General features: G+C 49.7%; 1 protein-coding gene across 1 annotated transcript in view; it reads right to left on the bottom strand.

The window, feature by feature from the left end:
* Window positions 1–27683, bottom strand: part of spag17 (sperm associated antigen 17) — a gene marked incomplete at both ends in the record, with an annotated part of 169923 nt that overhangs the window by 22028 nt on the left and 120212 nt on the right. The window contains one exon of the mRNA XM_084332990.1: window positions 25857–25931. Coding sequence (XP_084189116.1) covers window positions 25857–25931 — 75 coding nt within the window. The remainder of the gene's footprint in view (window positions 1–25856; window positions 25932–27683) is intronic.

A 27683-nucleotide genomic window follows, 5' to 3' on the forward strand; every position in this document is an offset into this window, starting at 1 on the left:
AGCGCGACAGACTACAAGCGCAACTAATAGAGCAGCTGATCAAAAGGACAACTCCCTCTCCCTCCGCCAGGGGCTCAAGGAACTCGTCGAGACAGCAGTCAAGAGCAGCGTCACCGCAACGAGCAAGCGACCCTGAACTTGACCAACAGACCGAGTCTAGACCCCCCGCAGACCCCCTTCCCATACCGGTCCAAGCGAGACCCAGCTACAAGGAAGGAGCGGCCTACACTGCGGAGAAGCTAAATAAACGATTACAAGATCTGGAAGATTTGATAGAAGAAGAAGAGGGAGAAGAGGAGAACCAAGCCCGACAACAGCACAGTACTCCACCGGACCAGGAGGTCCCATACAGTCCAGGCTATACCCCCGTGGCGCTGCGCTACAGACCCCCGACTCTATTTACGGGTGAGCACGACGCACGACCAGCCCCGAGGAACAGTACCTGGACCAGCGGGCCATGGTACCCTGCTAGTACCGGCCCACAGCGAGGCGCAAGAGGGGACTCACCCAGGAGGTCTCTCCCCCAACGCTCGCCGATGTATTCGCCATCCACGGCGTCATACAACGCCACGCCATCAATCCCAGACTTCGTCTATGAGAGTCGAGCACAGTACACGGAGCTCCGGATGTGCTTAGAGACAATGCTGGCGGATGTCATTGATGAACGCCACAAGTATGCAATATTATTGAAGCACCTGAAAGTACAGCGAGCACACAATATAGCGCTAGCCTATGCTACCTCCTCGACCCCATACACAGCGGCCCTTGCAGCGCTGGATCAAAGATATGGACGTATATGGGATCGCTCACTAGATGACCTGTCAATCAAAGTGCAGTCCCTGGTGGGGATGCTGGGAGCTCAACGGGAGAAGGGCAGGCATGAGCTGTACGCCAACTCTAACGTTGAGAGGATTTTGGAGAAGCTGCCACCCGCAAGACAGGAGCGCTTTCGGCGGCAGAGGGACTACCGAGATCCCGACGGCCCCGAGCCATCCCTCCTTGATCTGGCCGACTTCCTGGCGAGAGAGGTCAGCAGCTTACGACTGGACACCTTCGGGCGGAGCACGCCAAGCTCCAGAGAGGGACCCAGGAGAATAAATGATGGAAGAAGATCGGTGACTGTCATGCACCAATCAGAGTCAGTACCGAGCAGTAAGAGTCACAGCACCCCCTCGAGGAAGGAGAAGTGGAAGATAGCGTGTCCCTACTGTGAGAAAGAACACTGGCTGTCACAATGTGACACATTCACAAAGATGAATGCAGAAGAAGTGAGCCAATGGATAAAGTCCAACCGGCGCTGTTATCGATGTGCGCGGCCCCACATGGCAGCCGAATGCCGCCTAAAGAAAAGGTGCAGCCGGTGCGATGGAGCCCATCTAGATATACTACACGATAGTAACGGAAGACGGCCTACACCTGCACCACGGAGCGGCACCAAGGCAAGTGTCATGTACATTGACCCCGCCAGCAGCAACGGAGCTCAAGTGCTCTTAAAGGTAGTCCGTGTGACATTGAGCTACCAGGATAAAGTCATGGACACTTACGCCGTCCTTGATGACGGGTCAGAGAAGACCCTTCTGCTCGCCTCCGCTGCGACTCAACTGGGACTGCGGGGGAGCAAGAACGAAATGACGATTCGGACAATAAGAAGAGATTTGAAGACGATAAAGGGCGAGAATGTCTCCTTCACTATCGCAGCCAACGGGCAGCCAGAGCGACAGTACAAGATCACAAATGCTTTCACCAGCCAAGAAATAGGACTCTCGCAGTACACCTACCCTGTCACCAAGTTGATGGATAAATATGTGCACCTGCGCCAATTACCTATCCCGCTCATAAACGGCGCTACCCCGACCCTGTTGATAGGCTCCGACCATGCAGAACTCATAGTCCCGATTGACCGGGTCCACACCGGTCCCCGAGGCTGTCCTGCAGCCGTCGAGACCCGCTTAGGATGGACATTACAAGGCCCCCTCGCTAAATCTCTCAACCGAACCGCAGCCACTAGCTGCTTCCACTCCCGAACGACAGAAGAAGACACCACTCTCCTGCAGCATGTCGAGAGGCTATGGACCCTAGAGACAATGCCCTTTAAGAACGAAAAGAAAGACATTCGCTCTAAAGAAGACATTTACGCCATCCACCTACTCGAGCAGGGGACAAAGAGAGTCACAGTCGGCGGAGTGATGAGATACGCAACTCCACTCCTGAGGAGAGAGGGAATGCCCCCCTTTCACGCAAAGAAAGACGCCACGGAGCGCTATCTACTGAACACAGAGCGGCGCCTGGCCAAAGACCCCGCTCAACAGAGTGTGTACCGAGCTGAGATTGAGAAGCTAATCACAGCGGGACACGTAACAAAGATTGACATTAAAGAGGCCGATCAGACGACCGAATCATGGTACGTGCCGCATCACAAGGTCCATCACAATGGCAAGGATCGCATTGTGTTTAACTGCAGCTACCAGATCGGATCCCAAAATCTGAATAAAGAGCTTTTGCCCGGCCCCACACTCGGCCCCTCCCTACTAGGCGTGCTACTGCGCTTCCGCCAGGACAAGGTGGCTATAAGCGGGGATATCAAAGGGATGTTCTTGCAAGTGAGACTAGTAGAGGAGGACAAGCCTCTGCTACGGTTCCTATGGAGAGAGAAGATCGGAGATGAGAACCCATCCATCTACCAGTGGGAAGTACTCCCCTTCGGAACCACATGCAGCCCGTGCTGTGCTACATTTGCACTGCAGAAGCACGTCACAGAGGACCCAGCAGCAGATGAGGAGGTCCAACACAGTGTGAAGAACAGTTTCTACGTAGACAACTGTCTACAAAGCGTCTCGACTCAAGAAGAAGCCGAGGCTCTCCTAATCAAGTTACGCGCCTCCCTAATCAAAGGAGGCTTTGATCTCAGGCAGTGGGCCAGCAGTGACCCGCACGTATTGCGCAGCCTCTCCTCCGCAGACAAGGCTGCCAGCAGCGAGACCTGGATGGCGACAATCCCAGGAGAAGCCCAAGAAATGACACTAGGATTAGTCTGGCGCTTCAAAACAGACTCGCTCCACTATAGACACAAACCCTTGGCTCCAGAGCAAGGAAGGTCGGCGGCGATACCGACCACCAGACGGAGTGTGTACAGAACACTCGCCAGACAATATGACCCGCTGGGATGTATTCTACCTTACACCACCAGGGCAAAGATGATTGTACGAGCACTATGGGACAAGGACCAGGGCTGGGACGACCCAATACCCGCACACCTTGCCTCAACATGGAGAGAGTGGGAGACGGAACTCCGCTCACTCCCAGGTGTTAATATACGCCGCAGCTACTTCCCATCCACAGTGAGGCCAGAGACATGCGAGATTGAGCTACACGTCTTCAGCGATGCCTCCGAAGTAGCCTACGGATCGGTTGCTTATTTGCGTGCCCAAGAGATGGGAGGAGAGATACACACTGCTTTCATACTGGCCCGCTCAAGGATAGCCCCACGTAAGCAACAATCTATCCCACGTCTAGAGCTCTGCGCAGCCCTCGCAGGAGCGCATCTAGCCACGTTAATCCAACGTGAACTCACCATTCCGGTGCATAGAACAATCTTGTGGTCAGATTCCACGACAGTACTCACATGGATTAAGTCTGATTCATGCAGATACAAAGTCTTCGTGGGAGTCAGAGTCACCGAGATTCAGGAACTAACAGAAGAAGCAAGCTGGAGATATGTGGATACCAAACACAACCCAGCTGATGTCATCACCCGGGGAATGTCCCTGGATGACCTAACCCGTCACAACATCTACAGTGACGGACCAGCATTCCGCCAGCTCCCGGAAGGAGATTGGCCTACGCCCACCCCGAGGGAAGCAAGTAGAGAGGAGGCTGAGAACAAGAAGCCTATGTTCTGTGGACTGAGCACTGTCGCCTCCACAGACCCAAACATAGATGACTGCATTACCCTAGAGAGTGCGCAACAAAGGACATTCCTGCGGCACCACCCAGAGATTCAGTCCACCACTGACATGTCAGCAGCTGACTACGAAGAAGCAGAACTTCTTCTACTACAACGAGCCCAGAGAGACTCGTTCCCCGATGAGCTAGACTGTCTACAGGGAGGAAACCCCGTCCCATCAGACAGCAGACTGACTCACCTGGCACCAGAGAGTGACGCACATAATCTCATCAGAGTGGGTGGTCGCCTGCGGAGAGCCCCCGATCTACCAGATGACATTAAGCACCCGATCGTCTTGAACAGCCGACACAAGGTCACAGAGCTGATCATAAAGAAATACGACGAGGATGTACACCACGCAGGAGCAGAGAGAGTCTTCGCGGAGATCAGACGTCGTTATTGGATATTACAAGGGAGAGAAGCAGTATGGCGCTTCCAGCGAACCTGTCTAGACTGCCGTAAGTGGCGCGCGCAGCCCAGCATACCACGGATGGCTGACCTACCCCCCTGTCGCCTCCAAATCGGCGACAAGCCATTCCACTCCACAGGCATGGACTGTTTTGGCCCGTTGTATATAAAAAGAGGAAGAGGCACCGAGAAGCGGTGGGGTATTGTATTCAAATGCATGACCACCAGAGCGATACATATCGAGCTCCTTCCGACCATGAGCACAGACTCATTCCTTATGGCCTTCCGGAGATTCATATCACGGAAAGGACAACCGTCTACATTGTTGTCTGATCACGGGACCAACTTCAAAGGCGGAGAAAGAGAGCTGAGAGAGAGCTTCCAAGCTATGGGCCCAGAACTTAAGACCCACCTCGCTCCAGCCCAGGTTGACTTCCAGTTTAATCCCCCGAACGCACCCCACTTCGGTGGAACCTGGGAACGAGAAGTACGCTCTATAAAGACAGCCCTGTATGCCGTACTCGGAGCCCAGACTGTGGCAGAGGAAGTCCTAATGACAGTCCTCACGGAGATCGAGGGAGTATTGAACTCCAAAGCCCCTCGGTTACGTCTCCAGTGATGTAGCAGATGTCGACCCAGTCACCCCCAACACACTCCTAATGGGGCGGCTGGACCCCGCGCTACCCCAGACAATGTACAGGCCCGAAGAAGCGAACGGCCGAAGAATGTGGAGGTACAGCCAAGTACTAGCTGACAAGTTTTGGAGCAGCTTCCTACTTCACTACCTACCGTCTCTACAGACCCGCCAGAAGTGGGTAAAAGAGAGAGACAATTTGACAGAAGGAACAGTCGTCATGATAGTTGACCAGTCACTCCCCAGAGCTATGTGGCCGGCTGGCCGCGTAAGCAAAGTGATCACCGGTGCCGATGGCAAGGTCCGAGCAGCTGAAGTACTCGTCCAAGGGCGCACCTACACACGGCCCGTGGCGAGGCTCATAGAACTGCCCCGACTCCCAGATACTATCGATGATGACCATGACCCTATGACTTTGTGAGTTGACTGACCTTACAGCGGACCTTGAGTGGAAGACAGTGCGGTTAATCTGTCTCTGCTTAGCTAATTAGGTGGGACTAATTAGGGGGCGGCTGTTGTGAAGGATCAGATTAAACCGAATATGTATATTTATTTATATATATATATTTAATTGTATTTGTATATCGTTTGATATCCCCTGTATATTCCTTGTACAATATGCATTGAATATCCCCGTTTCTACTAAACAGCCCATAATAGTTTCATTCTACCATTGGACTAGAACCTGGCGCCAGGTTGCCATACCCCTAGGTTCAAGTTCAATCGTGCCGCCTAACATGTCGAGGCAGCCCCCGGTTCCGCGCAGTAATATGCCGGGCGAAATACGTGTGGTACTATTTGTTCATAGCGCATATATATATGACGCTCGTAAAGTAGAACTTCCTTTTAGTCCAGTTCTTTACCCTCTAACAGAGTGACAGACGCAAAAGCCTCCCCACGAAGCACGTGCGGTGTAGTAGGGCCTACTTGGCCCAGAATAGGCATTGAGATATCGTGTAGATTAATAGTTGAATGGTCATAGTTTGGCACCATACCGTCGAGTTGGACGTATTCTATTAAGCTAATAATAGTCTATTTATGTATGGTGCATCGTTCGGTTCGAGTTCTGCAGTTATCAGTACCCCCATCGTTCCTGACGTTATCTGGACGCTTATCCAGGCTGGTCAGACCCCTAGTGGTGATTGCATCCGAGGAGCTCCGGGTCAAGAGCGACTGGACCTGTATATTGGATCACTCTACCCGACGACGGCGAGCCTTCCACGGCTCTTGGATTATGCTTTATGTGCTTTGATTATTCCATGGATAAAGGCCAACACTGTCGAGTGTTGGAATTACCCCCCGGAGAGGACTACAGGTGAGGCGGCGCTCTACACGTGAGGTCGCACCACGTCTCTCCGTTGTGGACCGGCAGATACCGTTCCACAGAGGGTCCAGCTGTGTTCGTCTGCGGCCCGAAGTTCTGTGGGCACTGGGTCTAAGACTTTGGATTCTCCCAAGACACCGTCGGCCAGATGGGATACCGCCAGCGACTTCTCTAACCCCCCCCCTCCTACTGTCTTACAACCAGCGGGACCCCCCCCCCCCCTTAGTGTATCCAGCTATAATTATTTAAGTACTATCGCTATCGTTTCCTAAATATTCCAGGTTGTATACTTACTCCCTGCGCAACCAGAGATTGGACATTCAATGTTGATTTACCTACGAATACTCATTTGCCATAAAAGTGCATACTTAACATTTCAAATCATAAATGTAATTAAGTGAATATTGTGTACACCCTTTGCTGTATTAAATATTCGATTTGGTCCATTTGTGTTGGTTCGTTTCATCAGGTGGGAAAGTGTTCATCATACTTATATCTTGTACTGGGTGGCCAGAAGTTAAAGTACATGAGGTAGTGGTATTAAATATCATATCTAACAATACAGTCAGGGAATTGTACCCCTCAGCTACAATTGGTCCTTCGAACCGGATGGTAACTAGTGTAATATTAATATAGTGTTATTAATATCGAAATGGCCTATGATGAACACTCCACGAAACGATCCTCCTAACCTAGAACGCCCGCGGCGCAGACGACAGACACCTCAGTACTTAGAGGCTTACACTGTCAGTCAACTACCTAGCCTTCGACAAACGGTAAACGTAGTAAAAGTAGAAAGTAAAATTATGTCTGACCTTAACGACCAGGTTTCCCCGACCACAGAGGCCCTAGTAGGTCCTAATGTAACTGACCAAGCCCACGGTGGAGACCAGGAGGGAATTGACATGCCTTTACCCCCCGCCACTACTAAAGAAGTAGTCCCTGACACGCCCCGGGAGGAAGACAACCCTACAGAGAGAGAACTCTGCACGGAAGAAGAAGAGGAGAGCGCCGAGGAACTAGAGCTCCAGGACTCCCCAACGAGTACCCCCAGGAGCGGTTCACGCAGGAGCGGCTCACCTCCACTACCGCCTTCCCCCAGCGAAGCGGAGAGGATACTACAACAGGCGTTCCTCGTCAGCCTGACAGCCTCTACCGAACGCGATCGGCTCCAAGCACAGACGCTTAGCGAGCGCGAACGTCTCCAAGCCCAGGCGACCAGCGAGCGCGAACACCTCCAAGCACAGCAACGGAGCGAAGAACAGCGCACAAGTCTGGAGATGAGACGCTTCCAGATGGAAGAGAATATGGCAAGAGACCGCGCCGACGCCCAGCGCACCGCTGCCGGTGCCCAAAGAGACGCAGAGCGCGACAGACTACAAGCGCAACTAATAGAGCAGCTGATCAAAAGGACAACTCCCTCTCCCTCTGCCAGGGGCTCAAGGAACTCGTCGAGACAGCAGTCAAGAGCAGCGTCACCGCAACGAGCAAGCGACCCTGAACTTGACCAACAGACCGAGTCTAGACCCCCCGCAGACCCCCTTCCCATACCGGTCCAAGCGAGACCCAGCTACAAGGAAGGAGCGGCCTACACTGCGGAGAAGCTAAATAAACGATTACAAGATCTGGAAGATTTGATAGAAGAAGAGGAGGGAGAAGAGGAGAACCAAGCCCGACGACAGCACAGTACTCCACCGGACCAGGAGGTCCCATACAGTCCAGGCTATACCCCCGTGGCGCTGCGCTACAGACCCCCGACTCTATTTACGGGTGAGCACGACGCACGACCAGCCCCGAGGAACAGTACCTGGACCAGCGGGCCATGGTACCCTGCTAGTACCGGCCCACAGCGAGGCGCAAGAGGGGACTCACCCAGGAGGTCTCTCCCCCAACGCTCGCCGATGTATTCGCCATCCACGGCGTCATACAACGCCACGCCATCAATCCCAGACTTCGTCTATGAGAGTCGAGCACAGTACACGGAGCTCCGGATGTGCTTAGAGACAATGCTGGCGGATGTCATTGATGAACGCCACAAGTATGCAATATTATTGAAGCACCTGAAAGTACAGCGAGCACACAATATAGCGCTAGCCTATGCTACCTCCTCGACCCCATACACAGCGGCCCTTGCAGCGCTGGATCAAAGATATGGACGTATATGGGATTACGTAATCCAGGAGATAAGGCATATTGACCGCCTACCCCCAGCCACAGACAATCGCTCACTAGATGACCTGTCAATCAAAGTGCAGTCCCTGGTGGGGATGCTGGGAGCTCAACGGGAGAAGGGCAGGCATGAGCTGTACGCCAACTCTAACGTTGAGAGGATTTTGGAGAAGCTGCCACCCGCAAGACAGGAGCGCTTTCGGCGGCAGAGGGACTACCGAGATCCCGACGGCCCCGAGCCATCCCTCCTTGATCTGGCCGACTTCCTGGCGAGAGAGGTCAGCAGCTTACGACTGGACACCTTCGGGCGGAGCACGCCAAGCTCCAGAGAGGGACCCAGGAGAATAAATGATGGAAGAAGATCGGTGACTGTCATGCACCAATCAGAGTCAGTACCGAGCAGTAAGAGTCACAGCACCCCCTCGAGGAAGGAGAAGTGGAAGATAGCGTGTCCCTACTGTGAGAAAGAACACTGGCTGTCACAATGTGACACATTCACAAAGATGAATGCAGAAGAAGTGAGCCAATGGATAAAGTCCAACCGGCGCTGTTATCGATGTGCGCGGCCCCACATGGCAGCCGAATGCCGCCTAAAGAAAAGGTGCAGCCGGTGCGATGGAGCCCATCTAGATATACTACACGATAGTAACGGAAGACGGCCTACACCTGCACCACGGAGCGGCACCAAGGCAAGTGTCATGTACATTGACCCCGCCAGCAGCAACGGAGCTCAAGTGCTCTTAAAGGTAGTCCGTGTGACATTGAGCTACCAGGATAAAGTCATGGACACTTACGCCGTCCTTGATGACGGGTCAGAGAAGACCCTTCTGCTCGCCTCCGCTGCGACTCAACTGGGACTGCGGGGGAGCAAGAACGAAATGACGATTCGGACAATAAGAAGAGATTTGAAGACGATAAAGGGCGAGAATGTCTCCTTCACTATCGCAGCCAAGGGGCAGCCAGAGCGACAGTACAAGATCACAAATGCTTTCACCAGCCAAGAAATAGGACTCTCGCAGTACACCTACCCTGTCACCAAGTTGATGGATAAATATGTGCACCTGCGCCAATTACCTATCCCGCTCATAAACGGCGCTACCCCGACCCTGTTGATAGGCTCCGACCATGCAGAACTCATAGTCCCGATTGACCGGGTCCACACCGGTCCCCGAGGCTGTCCTGCAGCCGTCGAGACCCGCTTAGGATGGACATTACAAGGCCCCCTCGCTAAATCTCTCAACCGAACCGCAGCCACTAGCTGCTTCCACTCCCGAACGACAGAAGAAGACACCACTCTCCTGCAGCATGTCGAGAAGCTATGGACCCTAGAGACAATGCCCTTTAAGAACGAAAAGAAAGACATTCGCTCTAAAGAAGACATTTACGCCATCCACCTACTCGAGCAGGGGACAAAGAGAGTCACAGTCGGCGGAGTGATGAGATACGCAACTCCACTCCTGAGGAGAGAGGGAATGCCCCCCTTTCACGCAAAGAAAGACGCCACGGAGCGCTATCTACTGAACACAGAGCGGCGCCTGGCCAAAGACCCCGCTCAACAGAGTGTGTACCGAGCTGAGATTGAGAAGCTAATCACAGCGGGACACGTAACAAAGATTGACATTAAAGAGGCCGATCAGACGACCGAATCATGGTACGTGCCGCATCACAAGGTCCATCACAATGGCAAGGATCGCATTGTGTTTAACTGCAGCTACCAGATCGGATCCCAAAATCTGAATAAAGAGCTTTTGCCCGGCCCCACACTCGGCCCCTCCCTACTAGGCGTGCTACTGCGCTTCCGCCAGGACAAGGTGGCTATAAGCGGGGATATCAAAGGGATGTTCTTGCAAGTGAGACTAGTAGAGGAGGACAAGCCTCTGCTACGGTTCCTATGGAGAGAGAAGATCGGAGATGAGAACCCATCCATCTACCAGTGGGAAGTACTCCCCTTCGGAACCACATGCAGCCCGTGCTGTGCTACATTTGCACTGCAGAAGCACGTCACAGAGGACCCAGCAGCAGATGAGGAGGTCCAACACAGTGTGAAGAACAGTTTCTACGTAGACAACTGTCTACAAAGCGTCTCGACTCAAGAAGAAGCCGAGGCTCTCCTAATCAAGTTACGCGCCTCCCTAATCAAAGGAGGCTTTGATCTCAGGCAGTGGGCCAGCAGTGACCCGCACGTATTGCGCAGCCTCTCCTCCGCAGACAAGGCTGCCAGCAGCGAGACCTGGATGGCGACAATCCCAGGAGAAGCCCAAGAAATGACACTAGGATTAGTCTGGCGCTTCAAAACAGACTCGCTCCACTATAGACACAAACCCTTGGCTCCAGAGCAAGGAAGGTCGGCGGCGATACCGACCACCAGACGGAGTGTGTACAGAACACTCGCCAGACAATATGACCCGCTGGGATGTATTCTACCTTACACCACCAGGGCAAAGATGATTGTACGAGCACTATGGGACAAGGACCAGGGCTGGGACGACCCAATACCCGCACACCTTGCCTCAACATGGAGAGAGTGGGAGACGGAACTCCGCTCACTCCCAGGTGTTAATATACGCCGCAGCTACTTCCCATCCACAGTGAGGCCAGAGACATGCGAGATTGAGCTACACGTCTTCAGCGATGCCTCCGAAGTAGCCTACGGATCGGTTGCTTATTTGCGTGCCCAAGAGATGGGAGGAGAGATACACACTGCTTTCATACTGGCCCGCTCAAGGATAGCCCCACGTAAGCAACAATCTATCCCACGTCTAGAGCTCTGCGCAGCCCTCGCAGGAGCGCATCTAGCCACGTTAATCCAACGTGAACTCACCATTCCGGTGCATAGAACAATCTTGTGGTCAGATTCCACGACAGTACTCACATGGATTAAGTCTGATTCATGCAGATACAAAGTCTTCGTGGGAGTCAGAGTCACCGAGATTCAGGAACTAACAGAAGAAGCAAGCTGGAGATATGTGGATACCAAACACAACCCAGCTGATGTCATCACCCGGGGAATGTCCCTGGATGACCTAACCCGTCACAACATCTACAGTGACGGACCAGCATTCCGCCAGCTCCCGGAAGGAGATTGGCCTACGCCCACCCCGAGGGAAGCAAGTAGAGAGGAGGCTGAGAACAAGAAGCCTATGTTCTGTGGACTGAGCACTGTCGCCTCCACAGACCCAAACATAGATGACTGCATTACCCTAGAGAGTGCGCAACAAAGGACATTCCTGCGGCACCACCCAGAGATTCAGTCCACCACTGACATGTCAGCAGCTGACTACGAAGAAGCAGAACTTCTTCTACTACAACGAGCCCAGAGAGACTCGTTCCCCGATGAGCTAGACTGTCTACAGGGAGGAAACCCCGTCCCATCAGACAGCAGACTGACTCACCTGGCACCAGAGAGTGACGCACATAATCTCATCAGAGTGGGTGGTCGCCTGCGGAGAGCCCCCGATCTACCAGATGACATTAAGCACCCGATCGTCTTGAACAGCCGACACAAGGTCACAGAGCTGATCATAAAGAAATACGACGAGGATGTACACCACGCAGGAGCAGAGAGAGTCTTCGCGGAGATCAGACGTCGTTATTGGATATTACAAGGGAGAGAAGCAGTATGGCGCTTCCAGCGAACCTGTCTAGACTGCCGTAAGTGGCGCGCGCAGCCCAGCATACCACGGATGGCTGACCTACCCCCCTGTCGCCTCCAAATCGGCGACAAGCCATTCCACTCCACAGGCATGGACTGTTTTGGCCCGTTGTATATAAAAAGAGGAAGAGGCACCGAGAAGCGGTGGGGTATTGTATTCAAATGCATGACCACCAGAGCGATACATATCGAGCTCCTTCCGACCATGAGCACAGACTCATTCCTTATGGCCTTCCGGAGATTCATATCACGGAAAGGACAACCGTCTACATTGTTGTCTGATCACGGGACCAACTTCAAAGGCGGAGAAAGAGAGCTGAGAGAGAGCTTCCAAGCTATGGGCCCAGAACTTAAGACCCACCTCGCTCCAGCCCAGGTTGACTTCCAGTTTAATCCCCCGAACGCACCCCACTTCGGTGGAACCTGGGAACGAGAAGTACGCTCTATAAAGACAGCCCTGTATGCCGTACTCGGAGCCCAGACTGTGGCAGAGGAAGTCCTAATGACAGTCCTCACGGAGATCGAGGGAGTATTGAACTCCAAAGCCCCTCGGTTACGTCTCCAGTGATGTAGCAGATGTCGACCCAGTCACCCCCAACACACTCCTAATGGGGCGGCTGGACCCCGCGCTACCCCAGACAATGTACAGGCCCGAAGAAGCGAACGGCCGAAGAATGTGGAGGTACAGCCAAGTACTAGCTGACAAGTTTTGGAGCAGCTTCCTACTTCACTACCTACCGTCTCTACAGACCCGCCAGAAGTGGGTAAAAGAGAGAGACAATTTGACAGAAGGAACAGTCGTCATGATAGTTGACCAGTCACTCCCCAGAGCTATGTGGCCGGCTGGCCGCGTAAGCAAAGTGATCACCGGTGCCGATGGCAAGGTCCGAGCAGCTGAAGTACTCGTCCAAGGGCGCACCTACACACGGCCCGTGGCGAGGCTCATAGAACTGCCCCGACTCCCAGATACTATCGATGATGACCATGACCCTATGACTTTGTGAGTTGACTGACCTTACAGCGGACCTTGAGTGGAAGACAGTGCGGTTAATCTGTCTCTGCTTAGCTAATTAGGTGGGACTAATTAGGGGGCGGCTGTTGTGAAGGATCAGATTAAACCGAATATGTATATTTATTTATATATATATATTTAATTGTATTTGTATATCGTTTGATATCCCCTGTATATTCCTTGTACAATATGCATTGAATATCCCCGTTTCTACTAAACAGCCCATAATAGTTTCATTCTACCATTGGACTAGAACCTGGCGCCAGGTTGCCATACCCCTAGGTTCAAGTTCAATCGTGCCGCCTAACATGTCGAGGCAGCCCCCGGTTCCGCGCAGTAATATGCCGGGCGAAATACGTGTGGTACTATTTGTTCATAGCGCATATATATATGACGCTCGTAAAGTAGAACTTCCTTTTAGTCCAGTTCTTTACCCTCTAACAGAGTGACAGACGCAAAAGCCTCCCCACGAAGCACGTGCGGTGTAGTAGGGCCTACTTGGCCCAGAATAGGCATTGAGATATCGTGTAGATTAATAGTTGAATGGTCATAGTTTGGCACCATACCGTCGAGTTGGACGTATTCTATTAAGCTAATAATAGTCTATTTATGTATGGTGCATCGTTCGGTTCGAGTTCTGCAGTTATCAGTACCCCCATCGTTCCTGACGTTATCTGGACGCTTATCCAGGCTGGTCAGACCCCTAGTGGTGATTGCATCCGAGGAGCTCCGGGTCAAGAGCGACTGGACCTGTATATTGGATCACTCTACCCGACGACGGCGAGCCTTCCACGGCTCTTGGATTATGCTTTATGTGCTTTGATTATTCCATGGATAAAGGCCAACACTGTCGAGTGTTGGAATTACCCCCCGGAGAGGACTACAGGTGAGGCGGCGCTCTACACGTGAGGTCGCACCACGTCTCTCCGTTGTGGACCGGCAGATACCGTTCCACAGAGGGTCCAGCTGTGTTCGTCTGCGGCCCGAAGTTCTGTGGGCACTGGGTCTAAGACTTTGGATTCTCCCAAGACACCGTCGGCCAGATGGGATACCGCCAGCGACTTCTCTAACCCCCCCCTCCTACTGTCTTACAACCAGCGGGACCCCCCCCCCCCCCCTTAGTGTATCCAGCTATAATTATTTAAGTACTATCGCTATCGTTTCCTAAATATTCCAGGTTGTATACTTACTCCCTGCGCAACCAGATTGGACATTCAATGTTGATTTACCTACGAATACTCATTTGCCATAAAAGTGCATACTTAACATTTCAAATCATAAATGTAATTAAGTGAATATTGTGTACACCCTTTGCTGTATTAAATATTCGATTTGGTCCATTTGTGTTGGTTCGTTTCATCAGGTGGGAAAGTGTTCATCATACTTATATCTTGTACTGGGTGGCCAGAAGTTAAAGTACATGAGGTAGTGGTATTAAATATCATATCTAACAATACAGTCAGGGAATTGTACCCCTCAGCTACAGTAGTCAAAGTGTATATTTTCATTTTTACCTATGTTTTATACGATTTATCGGAAATACAAATTTATCGGAAAATGCTAATTATCGTAAAAAACGCAAGGAAATGACTAAATCCAGATTCAACCCTGCCATTGGAAAGAGGAGCATTTTCCCTATCCATAGATGTATGATTTGGCCATAATAAGGTCAAGGTCAAGTTCAAGGTCAAATATTAATTTATAATTAAAATCGATTACCATTAATTACTGTATCTACAAATCCTTCTGTTTAATCATCTTCCCGCGGTTCATTTGCTTAGATTTTTTGTACACATGATCTCAATAAGGTGGTGAATGAGCTCAGTGAGCATTTTCTCCTACCCGTATACATTTTTGATCAAAGATGCAAAAATCATAAATCATAATTTATATTCTCCTTTGTTTCATCACAATTTACTAACAGACACAATATTTCTGACACTGGAAATACATACCCCCAGGTCCCTAGATGTTCCTAGATACCAAGAACATGCAAATTGACCTTGCAGAAGTGGAGCAATCTTCCATTTACTTAGGCATGTACCTTTAGGCGAAATACGGCTTACAGATTAACAGGTTAAACTGAATCCAACCGCACTTTGTTTTTACTGTCTATTCTATTTTTATTATTTGTATTACTGAATGAAACTGTAAACAGAAAGGCCTATTGGGATGCTAGATCCTAATGTGAAACACTGTGATTTACCTTACCGTGCTACCTCGGGGGGGGGGGGGGTTGGGTAGGCAGGGTGGGTGGGGGAAACTGTACAACTGTACAAGCAAAAAAGGTCTTGTGTATTATTGCCAGTTTCGAATTGCAGTCTCCCGTAGGTGCTCTTTGAGAGTGGGTTTGAAAGTGGGTAGTGATTCACATTCCTTTACAGCTTTGGGTAGGGCGTTCCACATTGATGTGGCATAATTGAGAAACGTGTTTAGTCCCTTGTTTGAGCCGAATCTGGGTTTAAAATTATTTGTGGAGCTCCCTCTGGTGTTGTGGTCGTGGTATTCACTGACCTTTGGGAAGTATTTTGACATGTACATGGGTACCTTAGTCGTGTAGTGTATCTTGTAGACCAAGCCCATTGCAAGTTGCTGTACTCTGTCGTCTATTCTAAGCCATCCTAGGTAGTCAAAGTGGGCAGGGGTGAGGTGGGTTCTAGGAGTAAGGTCAAGTAGTAGTCTGACCAGTTTGTTTTGTGATGTTTGTAATCTTGTTTTTAGCGCCTTTGAGGTGCTTTGGTACCATGAGGTGCAAGCATAGTCGTAGTACCCTTGAATGAGTGCTCCTGCCAGAGTCTTCAGGGTATTCTTGTTTACCAGAGAGGAGATCCGGTACAAGAATCAAGTTCGTTGGTTGACTTTTTTTTATTACATTGGATGCCATTTTGTCACAGGAGATTTGCCTCTAGGATGGAACCTAGGTATGTAATTTCATCTTTCCTTGTGACAATATTGTCACCCACTGTAACTGAGAAGCCGTCGGTCTTGCTGAGTTTGTCATTTGATCCGAAGAGAATGGACTCTGTTTTACCCAGGTGTAATCATAGTTTGTGATCAGCGAGCCAGGTGCAGATTCTGCAGAGTTCTGAGCTGAGGGTTTTTTCAACCTGTAACTTGTTCTTGTCAGAGACCAGCAGGGCTGAGTCGTCCTTGAACAAGAACAAGTTGCAGTCACAAGCTGACAACATGTAATTTGCATAAATTAGGAACAGTAGCGGTCCTAGTATGCTTCCTTGTGGAACACCACAGCTCACTGTGAGGGGGGGGGGGGGGGGGGGGGGGTAGGGTACCGTTTACCTCCACCATCTGTTCTCTTGGTTGGAGTTGTTGTATTGAGAGAGAGATTGAGATGTTCAGAGCTGTGTAAGGTGAGAGGCAGTGAGAGAAGAGGTGAAGGCAAGAAGTTGTTCATTGTGTACTGGACCCTGGACTGGCTGAGAGACCCCCTTGTGTACTGACCCTGGACCGTACGACTACCCTGAGTATTGAACAATCCCTTTTTCTGTCGGCAAGCCTGTTTTGTGTTTTTGACCATCGGACTGTATTACGACCATTCTCTTGCCTATCAAACTGGATTTTGCCTTATTTTAATAGATATTCGTATTGATTGATATTTCTCTTGTGTGGACATTCAAATTAGTTTGTATTTGAACCGTGGCGAGTCTGAACCCCACCAGGCTCGTCCCAATATATATATATATATATACTGACACTGAATGGAGCACACAATATAGCGCTAGCCTATGCTACCTCCTCGACCCCATACACAGCGGCCCTTGCAGCGCTGGATCAAAGATATGGACGTATATGGGATTACGTAATCCAGGAGATAAGGCATATTGACCGCCTACCCCCAGCCACAGACAATCGCTCACTAGATGACCTGTCAATCAAAGTGCAGTCCCTGGTGGGGATGCTGGGAGCTCAACGGGAGAAGGGCAGGCATGAGCTGTACGCCAACTCTAACGTTGAGAGGATTTTGGAGAAGCTGCCACCCGCAAGACAGGAGCGCTTTCGGCGGCAGAGGGACTACCGAGATCCCGACGGCCCCGAGCCATCCCTCCTTGATCTGGCCGACTTCCTGGCGAGAGAGGTCAGCAGCTTACGACTGGACACCTTCGGGCGGAGCACGCCAAGCTCCAGAGAGGGACCCAGGAGAATAAATGATGGAAGAAGATCGGTGACTGTCATGCACCAATCAGAGTCAGTACCGAGCAGTAAGAGTCACAGCACCCCCTCGAGGAAGGAGAAGTGGAAGATAGCGTGTCCCTACTGTGAGAAAGAACACTGGCTGTCACAATGTGACACATTCACAAAGATGAATGCAGAAGAAGTGAGCCAATGGATAAAGTCCAACCGGCGCTGTTATCGATGTGCGCGGCCCCACATGGCAGCCGAATGCCGCCTAAAGAAAAGGTGCAGCCGGTGCGATGGAGCCCATCTAGATATACTACACGATAGTAACGGAAGACGGCCTACACCTGCACCACGGAGCGGCACCAAGGCAAGTGTCATGTACATTGACCCCGCCAGCAGCAACGGAGCTCAAGTGCTCTTAAAGGTAGTCCGTGTGACATTGAGCTACCAGGATAAAGTCATGGACACTTACGCCGTCCTTGATGACGGGTCAGAGAAGACCCTTCTGCTCGCCTCCGCTGCGACTCAACTGGGACTGCGGGGGAGCAAGAACGAAATGACGATTCGGACAATAAGAAGAGATTTGAAGACGATAAAGGGCGAGAATGTCTCCTTCACTATCGCAGCCAACGGGCAGCCAGAGCGACAGTACAAGATCACAAATGCTTTCACCAGCCAAGAAATAGGACTCTCGCAGTACACCTACCCTGTCACCAAGTTGATGGATAAATATGTGCACCTGCGCCAATTACCTATCCCGCTCATAAACGGCGCTACCCCGACCCTGTTGATAGGCTCCGACCATGCAGAACTCATAGTCCCGATTGACCGGGTCCACACCGGTCCCCGAGGCTGTCCTGCAGCCGTCGAGACCCGCTTAGGATGGACATTACAAGGCCCCCTCGCTAAATCTCTCAACCGAACCGCAGCCACTAGCTGCTTCCACTCCCGAACGACAGAAGAAGACACCACTCTCCTGCAGCATGTCGAGAAGCTATGGACCCTAGAGACAATGCCCTTTAAGAACGAAAAGAAAGACATTCGCTCTAAAGAAGACATTTACGCCATCCACCTACTCGAGCAGGGGACAAAGAGAGTCACAGTCGGCGGAGTGATGAGATACGCAACTCCACTCCTGAGGAGAGAGGGAATGCCCCCCTTTCACGCAAAGAAAGACGCCACGGAGCGCTATCTACTGAACACAGAGCGGCGCCTGGCCAAAGACCCCGCTCAACAGAGTGTGTACCGAGCTGAGATTGAGAAGCTAATCACAGCGGGACACGTAACAAAGATTGACATTAAAGAGGCCGATCAGACGACCGAATCATGGTACGTGCCGCATCACAAGGTCCATCACAATGGCAAGGATCGCATTGTGTTTAACTGCAGCTACCAGATCGGATCCCAAAATCTGAATAAAGAGCTTTTGCCCGGCCCCACACTCGGCCCCTCCCTACTAGGCGTGCTACTGCGCTTCCGCCAGGACAAGGTGGCTATAAGCGGGGATATCAAAGGGATGTTCTTGCAAGTGAGACTAGTAGAGGAGGACAAGCCTCTGCTACGGTTCCTATGGAGAGAGAAGATCGGAGATGAGAACCCATCCATCTACCAGTGGGAAGTACTCCCCTTCGGAACCACATGCAGCCCGTGCTGTGCTACATTTGCACTGCAGAAGCACGTCACAGAGGACCCAGCAGCAGATGAGGAGGTCCAACACAGTGTGAAGAACAGTTTCTACGTAGACAACTGTCTACAAAGCGTCTCGACTCAAGAAGAAGCCGAGGCTCTCCTAATCAAGTTACGCGCCTCCCTAATCAAAGGAGGCTTTGATCTCAGGCAGTGGGCCAGCAGTGACCCGCACGTATTGCGCAGCCTCTCCTCCGCAGACAAGGCTGCCAGCAGCGAGACCTGGATGGCGACAATCCCAGGAGAAGCCCAAGAAATGACACTAGGATTAGTCTGGCGCTTCAAAACAGACTCGCTCCACTATAGACACAAACCCTTGGCTCCAGAGCAAGGAAGGTCGGCGGCGATACCGACCACCAGACGGAGTGTGTACAGAACACTCGCCAGACAATATGACCCGCTGGGATGTATTCTACCTTACACCACCAGGGCAAAGATGATTGTACGAGCACTATGGGACAAGGACCAGGGCTGGGACGACCCAATACCCGCACACCTTGCCTCAACATGGAGAGAGTGGGAGACGGAACTCCGCTCACTCCCAGGTGTTAATATACGCCGCAGCTACTTCCCATCCACAGTGAGGCCAGAGACATGCGAGATTGAGCTACACGTCTTCAGCGATGCCTCCGAAGTAGCCTACGGATCGGTTGCTTATTTGCGTGCCCAAGAGATGGGAGGAGAGATACACACTGCTTTCATACTGGCCCGCTCAAGGATAGCCCCACGTAAGCAACAATCTATCCCACGTCTAGAGCTCTGCGCAGCCCTCGCAGGAGCGCATCTAGCCACGTTAATCCAACGTGAACTCACCATTCCGGTGCATAGAACAATCTTGTGGTCAGATTCCACGACAGTACTCACATGGATTAAGTCTGATTCATGCAGATACAAAGTCTTCGTGGGAGTCAGAGTCACCGAGATTCAGGAACTAACAGAAGAAGCAAGCTGGAGATATGTGGATACCAAACACAACCCAGCTGATGTCATCACCCGGGGAATGTCCCTGGATGACCTAACCCGTCACAACATCTACAGTGACGGACCAGCATTCCGCCAGCTCCCGGAAGGAGATTGGCCTACGCCCACCCCGAGGGAAGCAAGTAGAGAGGAGGCTGAGAACAAGAAGCCTATGTTCTGTGGACTGAGCACTGTCGCCTCCACAGACCCAAACATAGATGACTGCATTACCCTAGAGAGTGCGCAACAAAGGACATTCCTGCGGCACCACCCAGAGATTCAGTCCACCACTGACATGTCAGCAGCTGACTACGAAGAAGCAGAACTTCTTCTACTACAACGAGCCCAGAGAGACTCGTTCCCCGATGAGCTAGACTGTCTACAGGGAGGAAACCCCGTCCCATCAGACAGCAGACTGACTCACCTGGCACCAGAGAGTGACGCACATAATCTCATCAGAGTGGGTGGTCGCCTGCGGAGAGCCCCCGATCTACCAGATGACATTAAGCACCCGATCGTCTTGAACAGCCGACACAAGGTCACAGAGCTGATCATAAAGAAATACGACGAGGATGTACACCACGCAGGAGCAGAGAGAGTCTTCGCGGAGATCAGACGTCGTTATTGGATATTACAAGGGAGAGAAGCAGTATGGCGCTTCCAGCGAACCTGTCTAGACTGCCGTAAGTGGCGCGCGCAGCCCAGCATACCACGGATGGCTGACCTACCCCCCTGTCGCCTCCAAATCGGCGACAAGCCATTCCACTCCACAGGCATGGACTGTTTTGGCCCGTTGTATATAAAAAGAGGAAGAGGCACCGAGAAGCGGTGGGGTATTGTATTCAAATGCATGACCACCAGAGCGATACATATCGAGCTCCTTCCGACCATGAGCACAGACTCATTCCTTATGGCCTTCCGGAGATTCATATCACGGAAAGGACAACCGTCTACATTGTTGTCTGATCACGGGACCAACTTCAAAGGCGGAGAAAGAGAGCTGAGAGAGAGCTTCCAAGCTATGGGCCCAGAACTTAAGACCCACCTCGCTCCAGCCCAGGTTGACTTCCAGTTTAATCCCCCGAACGCACCCCACTTCGGTGGAACCTGGGAACGAGAAGTACGCTCTATAAAGACAGCCCTGTATGCCGTACTCGGAGCCCAGACTGTGGCAGAGGAAGTCCTAATGACAGTCCTCACGGAGATCGAGGGAGTATTGAACTCCAAAGCCCCTCGGTTACGTCTCCAGTGATGTAGCAGATGTCGACCCAGTCACCCCCAACACACTCCTAATGGGGCGGCTGGACCCCGCGCTACCCCAGACAATGTACAGGCCCGAAGAAGCGAACGGCCGAAGAATGTGGAGGTACAGCCAAGTACTAGCTGACAAGTTTTGGAGCAGCTTCCTACTTCACTACCTACCGTCTCTACAGACCCGCCAGAAGTGGGTAAAAGAGAGAGACAATTTGACAGAAGGAACAGTCGTCATGATAGTTGACCAGTCACTCCCCAGAGCTATGTGGCCGGCTGGCCGCGTAAGCAAAGTGATCACCGGTGCCGATGGCAAGGTCCGAGCAGCTGAAGTACTCGTCCAAGGGCGCACCTACACACGGCCCGTGGCGAGGCTCATAGAACTGCCCCGACTCCCAGATACTATCGATGATGACCATGACCCTATGACTTTGTGAGTTGACTGACCTTACAGCGGACCTTGAGTGGAAGACAGTGCGGTTAATCTGTCTCTGCTTAGCTAATTAGGTGGGACTAATTAGGGGGCGGCTGTTGTGAAGGATCAGATTAAACCGAATATGTATATTTATTTATATATATATATTTAATTGTATTTGTATATCGTTTGATATCCCCTGTATATTCCTTGTACAATATGCATTGAATATCCCCGTTTCTACTAAACAGCCCATAATAGTTTCATTCTACCATTGGACTAGAACCTGGCGCCAGGTTGCCATACCCCTAGGTTCAAGTTCAATCGTGCCGCCTAACATGTCGAGGCAGCCCCCGGTTCCGCGCAGTAATATGCCGGGCGAAATACGTGTGGTACTATTTGTTCATAGCGCATATATATATGACGCTCGTAAAGTAGAACTTCCTTTTAGTCCAGTTCTTTACCCTCTAACAGAGTGACAGACGCAAAAGCCTCCCCACGAAGCACGTGCGGTGTAGTAGGGCCTACTTGGCCCAGAATAGGCATTGAGATATCGTGTAGATTAATAGTTGAATGGTCATAGTTTGGCACCATACCGTCGAGTTGGACGTATTCTATTAAGCTAATAATAGTCTATTTATGTATGGTGCATCGTTCGGTTCGAGTTCTGCAGTTATCAGTACCCCCATCGTTCCTGACGTTATCTGGACGCTTATCCAGGCTGGTCAGACCCCTAGTGGTGATTGCATCCGAGGAGCTCCGGGTCAAGAGCGACTGGACCTGTATATTGGATCACTCTACCCGACGACGGCGAGCCTTCCACGGCTCTTGGATTATGCTTTATGTGCTTTGATTATTCCATGGATAAAGGCCAACACTGTCGAGTGTTGGAATTACCCCCCGGAGAGGACTACAGGTGAGGCGGCGCTCTACACGTGAGGTCGCACCACGTCTCTCCGTTGTGGACCGGCAGATACCGTTCCACAGAGGGTCCAGCTGTGTTCGTCTGCGGCCCGAAGTTCTGTGGGCACTGGGTCTAAGACTTTGGATTCTCCCAAGACACCGTCGGCCAGATGGGATACCGCCAGCGACTTCTCTAACCCCCCCCTCCTACTGTCTTACAACCAGCGGGACCCCCCCCCCCCCCCTTAGTGTATCCAGCTATAATTATTTAAGTACTATCGCTATCGTTTCCTAAATATTCCAGGTTGTATACTTACTCCCTGCGCAACCAGATTGGACATTCAATGTTGATTTACCTACGAATACTCATTTGCCATAAAAGTGCATACTTAACATTTCAAATCATAAATGTAATTAAGTGAATATTGTGTACACCCTTTGCTGTATTAAATATTCGATTTGGTCCATTTGTGTTGGTTCGTTTCATCAGGTGGGAAAGTGTTCATCATACTTATATCTTGTACTGGGTGGCCAGAAGTTAAAGTACATGAGGTAGTGGTATTAAATATCATATCTAACAATACAGTCAGGGAATTGTACCCCTCAGCTACAGTAGTCAAAGTGTATATTTTCATTTTTACCTATGTTTTATACGATTTATCGGAAATACAAATTTATCGGAAAATGCTAATTATCGTAAAAAACGCAAGGAAATGACTAAATCCAGATTCAACCCTGCCATTGGAAAGAGGAGCATTTTCCCTATCCATAGATGTATGATTTGGCCATAATAAGGTCAAGGTCAAGTTCAAGGTCAAATATTAATTTATAATTAAAATCGATTACCATTAATTACTGTATCTACAAATCCTTCTGTTTAATCATCTTCCCGCGGTTCATTTGCTTAGATTTTTTGTACACATGATCTCAATAAGGTGGTGAATGAGCTCAGTGAGCATTTTCTCCTACCCGTATACATTTTTGATCAAAGATGCAAAAATCATAAATCATAATTTATATTCTCCTTTGTTTCATCACAATTTACTAACAGACACAATATTTCTGACACTGGAAATACATACCCCCAGGTCCCTAGATGTTCCTAGATACCAAGAACATGCAAATTGACCTTGCAGAAGTGGAGCAATCTTCCATTTACTTAGGCATGTACCTTTAGGCGAAATACGGCTTACAGATTAACAGGTTAAACTGAATCCAACCGCACTTTGTTTTTACTGTCTATTCTATTTTTATTATTTGTATTACTGAATGAAACTGTAAACAGAAAGGCCTATTGGGATGCTAGATCCTAATGTGAAACACTGTGATTTACCTTACCGTGCTACCTCGGGGGGGGGGGGGGGTTGGGTAGGCAGGGTGGGTGGGGGAAACTGTACAACTGTACAAGCAAAAAAGGTCTTGTGTATTATTGCCAGTTTCGAATTGCAGTCTCCCGTAGGTGCTCTTTGAGAGTGGGTTTGAAAGTGGGTAGTGATTCACATTCCTTTACAGCTTTGGGTAGGGCGTTCCACATTGATGTGGCATAATTGAGAAACGTGTTTAGTCCCTTGTTTGAGCCGAATCTGGGTTTAAAATTATTTGTGGAGCTCCCTCTGGTGTTGTGGTCGTGGTATTCACTGACCTTTGGGAAGTATTTTGACATGTACATGGGTACCTTAGTCGTGTAGTGTATCTTGTAGACCAAGCCCATTGCAAGTTGCTGTACTCTGTCGTCTATTCTAAGCCATCCTAGGTAGTCAAAGTGGGCAGGGGTGAGGTGGGTTCTAGGAGTAAGGTCAAGTAGTAGTCTGACCAGTTTGTTTTGTGATGTTTGTAATCTTGTTTTTAGCGCCTTTGAGGTGCTTTGGTACCATGAGGTGCAAGCATAGTCGTAGTACCCTTGAATGAGTGCTCCTGCCAGAGTCTTCAGGGTATTCTTGTTTACCAGAGAGGAGATCCGGTACAAGAATCAAGTTCGTTGGTTGACTTTTTTTTATTACATTGGATGCCATTTTGTCACAGGAGATTTGCCTCTAGGATGGAACCTAGGTATGTAATTTCATCTTTCCTTGTGACAATATTGTCACCCACTGTAACTGAGAAGCCGTCGGTCTTGCTGAGTTTGTCATTTGATCCGAAGAGAATGGACTCTGTTTTACCCAGGTGTAATCATAGTTTGTGATCAGCGAGCCAGGTGCAGATTCTGCAGAGTTCTGAGCTGAGGGTTTTTTCAACCTGTAACTTGTTCTTGTCAGAGACCAGCAGGGCTGAGTCGTCCTTGAACAAGAACAAGTTGCAGTCACAAGCTGACAACATGTAATTTGCATAAATTAGGAACAGTAGCGGTCCTAGTATGCTTCCTTGTGGAACACCACAGCTCACTGTGAGGGGGGGGGGGGGGGGGGGGGTAGGGTACCGTTTACCTCCACCATCTGTTCTCTTGGTTGGAGTTGTTGTATTGAGAGAGAGATTGAGATGTTCAGAGCTGTGTAAGGTGAGAGGCAGTGAGAGAAGAGGTGAAGGCAAGAAGTTGTTCATTGTGTACTGGACCCTGGACTGGCTGAGAGACCCCCTTGTGTACTGACCCTGGACCGTACGACTACCCTGAGTATTGAACAATCCCTTTTTCTGTCGGCAAGCCTGTTTTGTGTTTTTGACCATCGGACTGTATTACGACCATTCTCTTGCCTATCAAACTGGATTTTGCCTTATTTTAATAGATATTCGTATTGATTGATATTTCTCTTGTGTGGACATTCAAATTAGTTTGTATTTGAACCGTGGCGAGTCTGAACCCCACCAGGCTCGTCCCAATATATATATATATATATACTGATATGAGAAGTGCTATATATATACTGGGATGAGAAGTGTTATATATATACTGGGATGAGAAGTGTTATATATATATACTGGTATGAGAAATGTTATATATACTGGTATGATACGTGTTATATATATATATAATGGTATGAGAAGTGTTATATATATATATATACTGGTATGAGAAGTGTTATATATATATATACTGGTATGAGAAGTGTTATATATACTGGTATGATACGTGTTATATATATACTGGTATGATATGTGTGATATATATAGATACTGGTATGATACATGTTATATATATATATATACTGGTATGAGAAGTGTTATTTATATATATATACTGGTATGAGAAGTGTTATATATACTGGTATGATACGTGTTATATATATACTGGTATGATATGTGTGATATATATAGATACTGGTATGATACATGTTATATATATATACTGGTATGAGAAGTGTTATTTATATATATATATACTGGTATGAGAAGTGTTATTTAGAATATGTATCAGAATGTATATGTACCTGGTTTTCTGGGTGGAAATAAGGGACGATCCTGTTCCTCAGAGCTTCTCTACAGGCCTTGTCTTCACTCAGCTCCTGTCTGATACACGCACGCACACACACACACACACACACACACACACACACACACACACCTGTTTTACTATACCTGTGAGGACATTATATTAACTTACATACATTTCCTAGCCCCTTACCTTGACCTGAACCACTTCTACAAATGTGGCATGATTATTTTACATGCAAATACAAATTCCCTATGTCAGTTTGATTTCTAGTAGGGATAGTCTAATAGTCAAATAGTCATTAAATTATAAAAAAATCGAATAATTTATGGCTTTATGCAACTCGTTTTGTCTTCAAAACATTTTCCCCTTGTTTTTACCGGCACCTACACTGTGTAGTGTATCGACAGGGACCCTATTAACTGTTACACCGCTGAACGGCATGCTGGGTACAGCTCGCTAGCTAGCTGGGTAGCATAACAGTCTGTTCCCGGCAATAACATTAGCCTGGTTTGTGTGCCAAATATCTAGCTGTTAGCAATGACAGCAGCCAGCTAGCTCTCTCGTTTGATTATCTCACATTCGCTATTAAAGGGGACATGCATTATAAATGCCTTTTTTCTGTGTTTAGCATGGTTTTATAGTAATACAGGTTAGTATCAATGGGTCTGTGTCTCTAATTACCATATTGACTCATCAGTCTAGTCTCGAGTTCACGAGATCCTCCCTCACTCAACTAAACTGTTCTGATTTGACGGTTTCCGTGACGTTGATATAGCATTGATTTGCATAGCTCCGCCCCTGGTTGTACTCACCTCCACCGCCCACATCAACCATTATAGTGCAGAGACCAGAGACCGCATTGTAACCCGACACTTCCTCAAACGGGGTTTGACAGGCAGAGAACGAGCGGGAGGGAGAGAAAGAGAGAGATAGAGAGAGAGGGACGGCGGGAGGGACTGCAGAAGTGTGTAAATGTGTGTGCGCCATCTCTCTCCCTCGTCGGGGACACACACACACACAAACTTGACTGCGTGTGTGTCGGGGACGTAGGCATAGTGTAACCCGACACTTCCTCAAACGGGGTTTGACAGGCAGAGAACGAGCGAGGAGAGGGAGGGAGAGAGAGAGAGAGGGACGGCGGGAGGGACTGCAGAAGTGTGTGTAAATGTGTGTGCGCCATCTCTTTCTCTCGTCGGACACACACACACAAACTTGACTGCGTGTGTGTCGGGGACGCATCTCTCCTCTCTCTCTCCCTCGTCGGAGCATTACACACAAACTTGACTGCGTGTGTGTCGTGGGACGCATCTCTCCTCTCTCTCTCCCTCTCTCGCTCTTGCTTGCTCTCTCTCTCTCGTATGTATTACGCTGTGTGGGTGACTGTCACTGAAAGCGCTTATGGGCGGAGCCCATCCAATAACAGGCTGAAATCCTGAGGCTGGAAAATGATGCTTTTGAGTACTCCATTAGAAATATAAAACAATGATTTTTTTTTAAATAAACCTTACAGATGTCTTCCATAGACTCACAGGAATTGTGTAAAGTTGCCCAAATAGTGCAAGGAATAGCAATGCATGTCCCCTTTAAGTAAAAACAAAATCATACATTTACGTGAATGAATGGAAGCGGACATGGCCAGTTAGCCTAGGCATTGTCCAACTAACACCTCTCCCGAAAGCTAACTGGCCATGTCCGCTTCCATTCATTGTGCTAAGCTAGGCTAACATGCAGCCAGATAGCTTTCTACTGAACACACAGAGAGGAAACTGGTATCTATCTTTTTGTCTCTCTCTGGAGAAGACGGTAAGCTAATTTCCCAAAA

This window comes from Notolepis coatsorum (assembly GCF_963971535.1).
Source record: "Notolepis coatsorum genome assembly, chromosome: 1".
Classification (NCBI taxonomy): Eukaryota; Metazoa; Chordata; class Actinopteri; order Aulopiformes; family Paralepididae; genus Notolepis; species Notolepis coatsorum.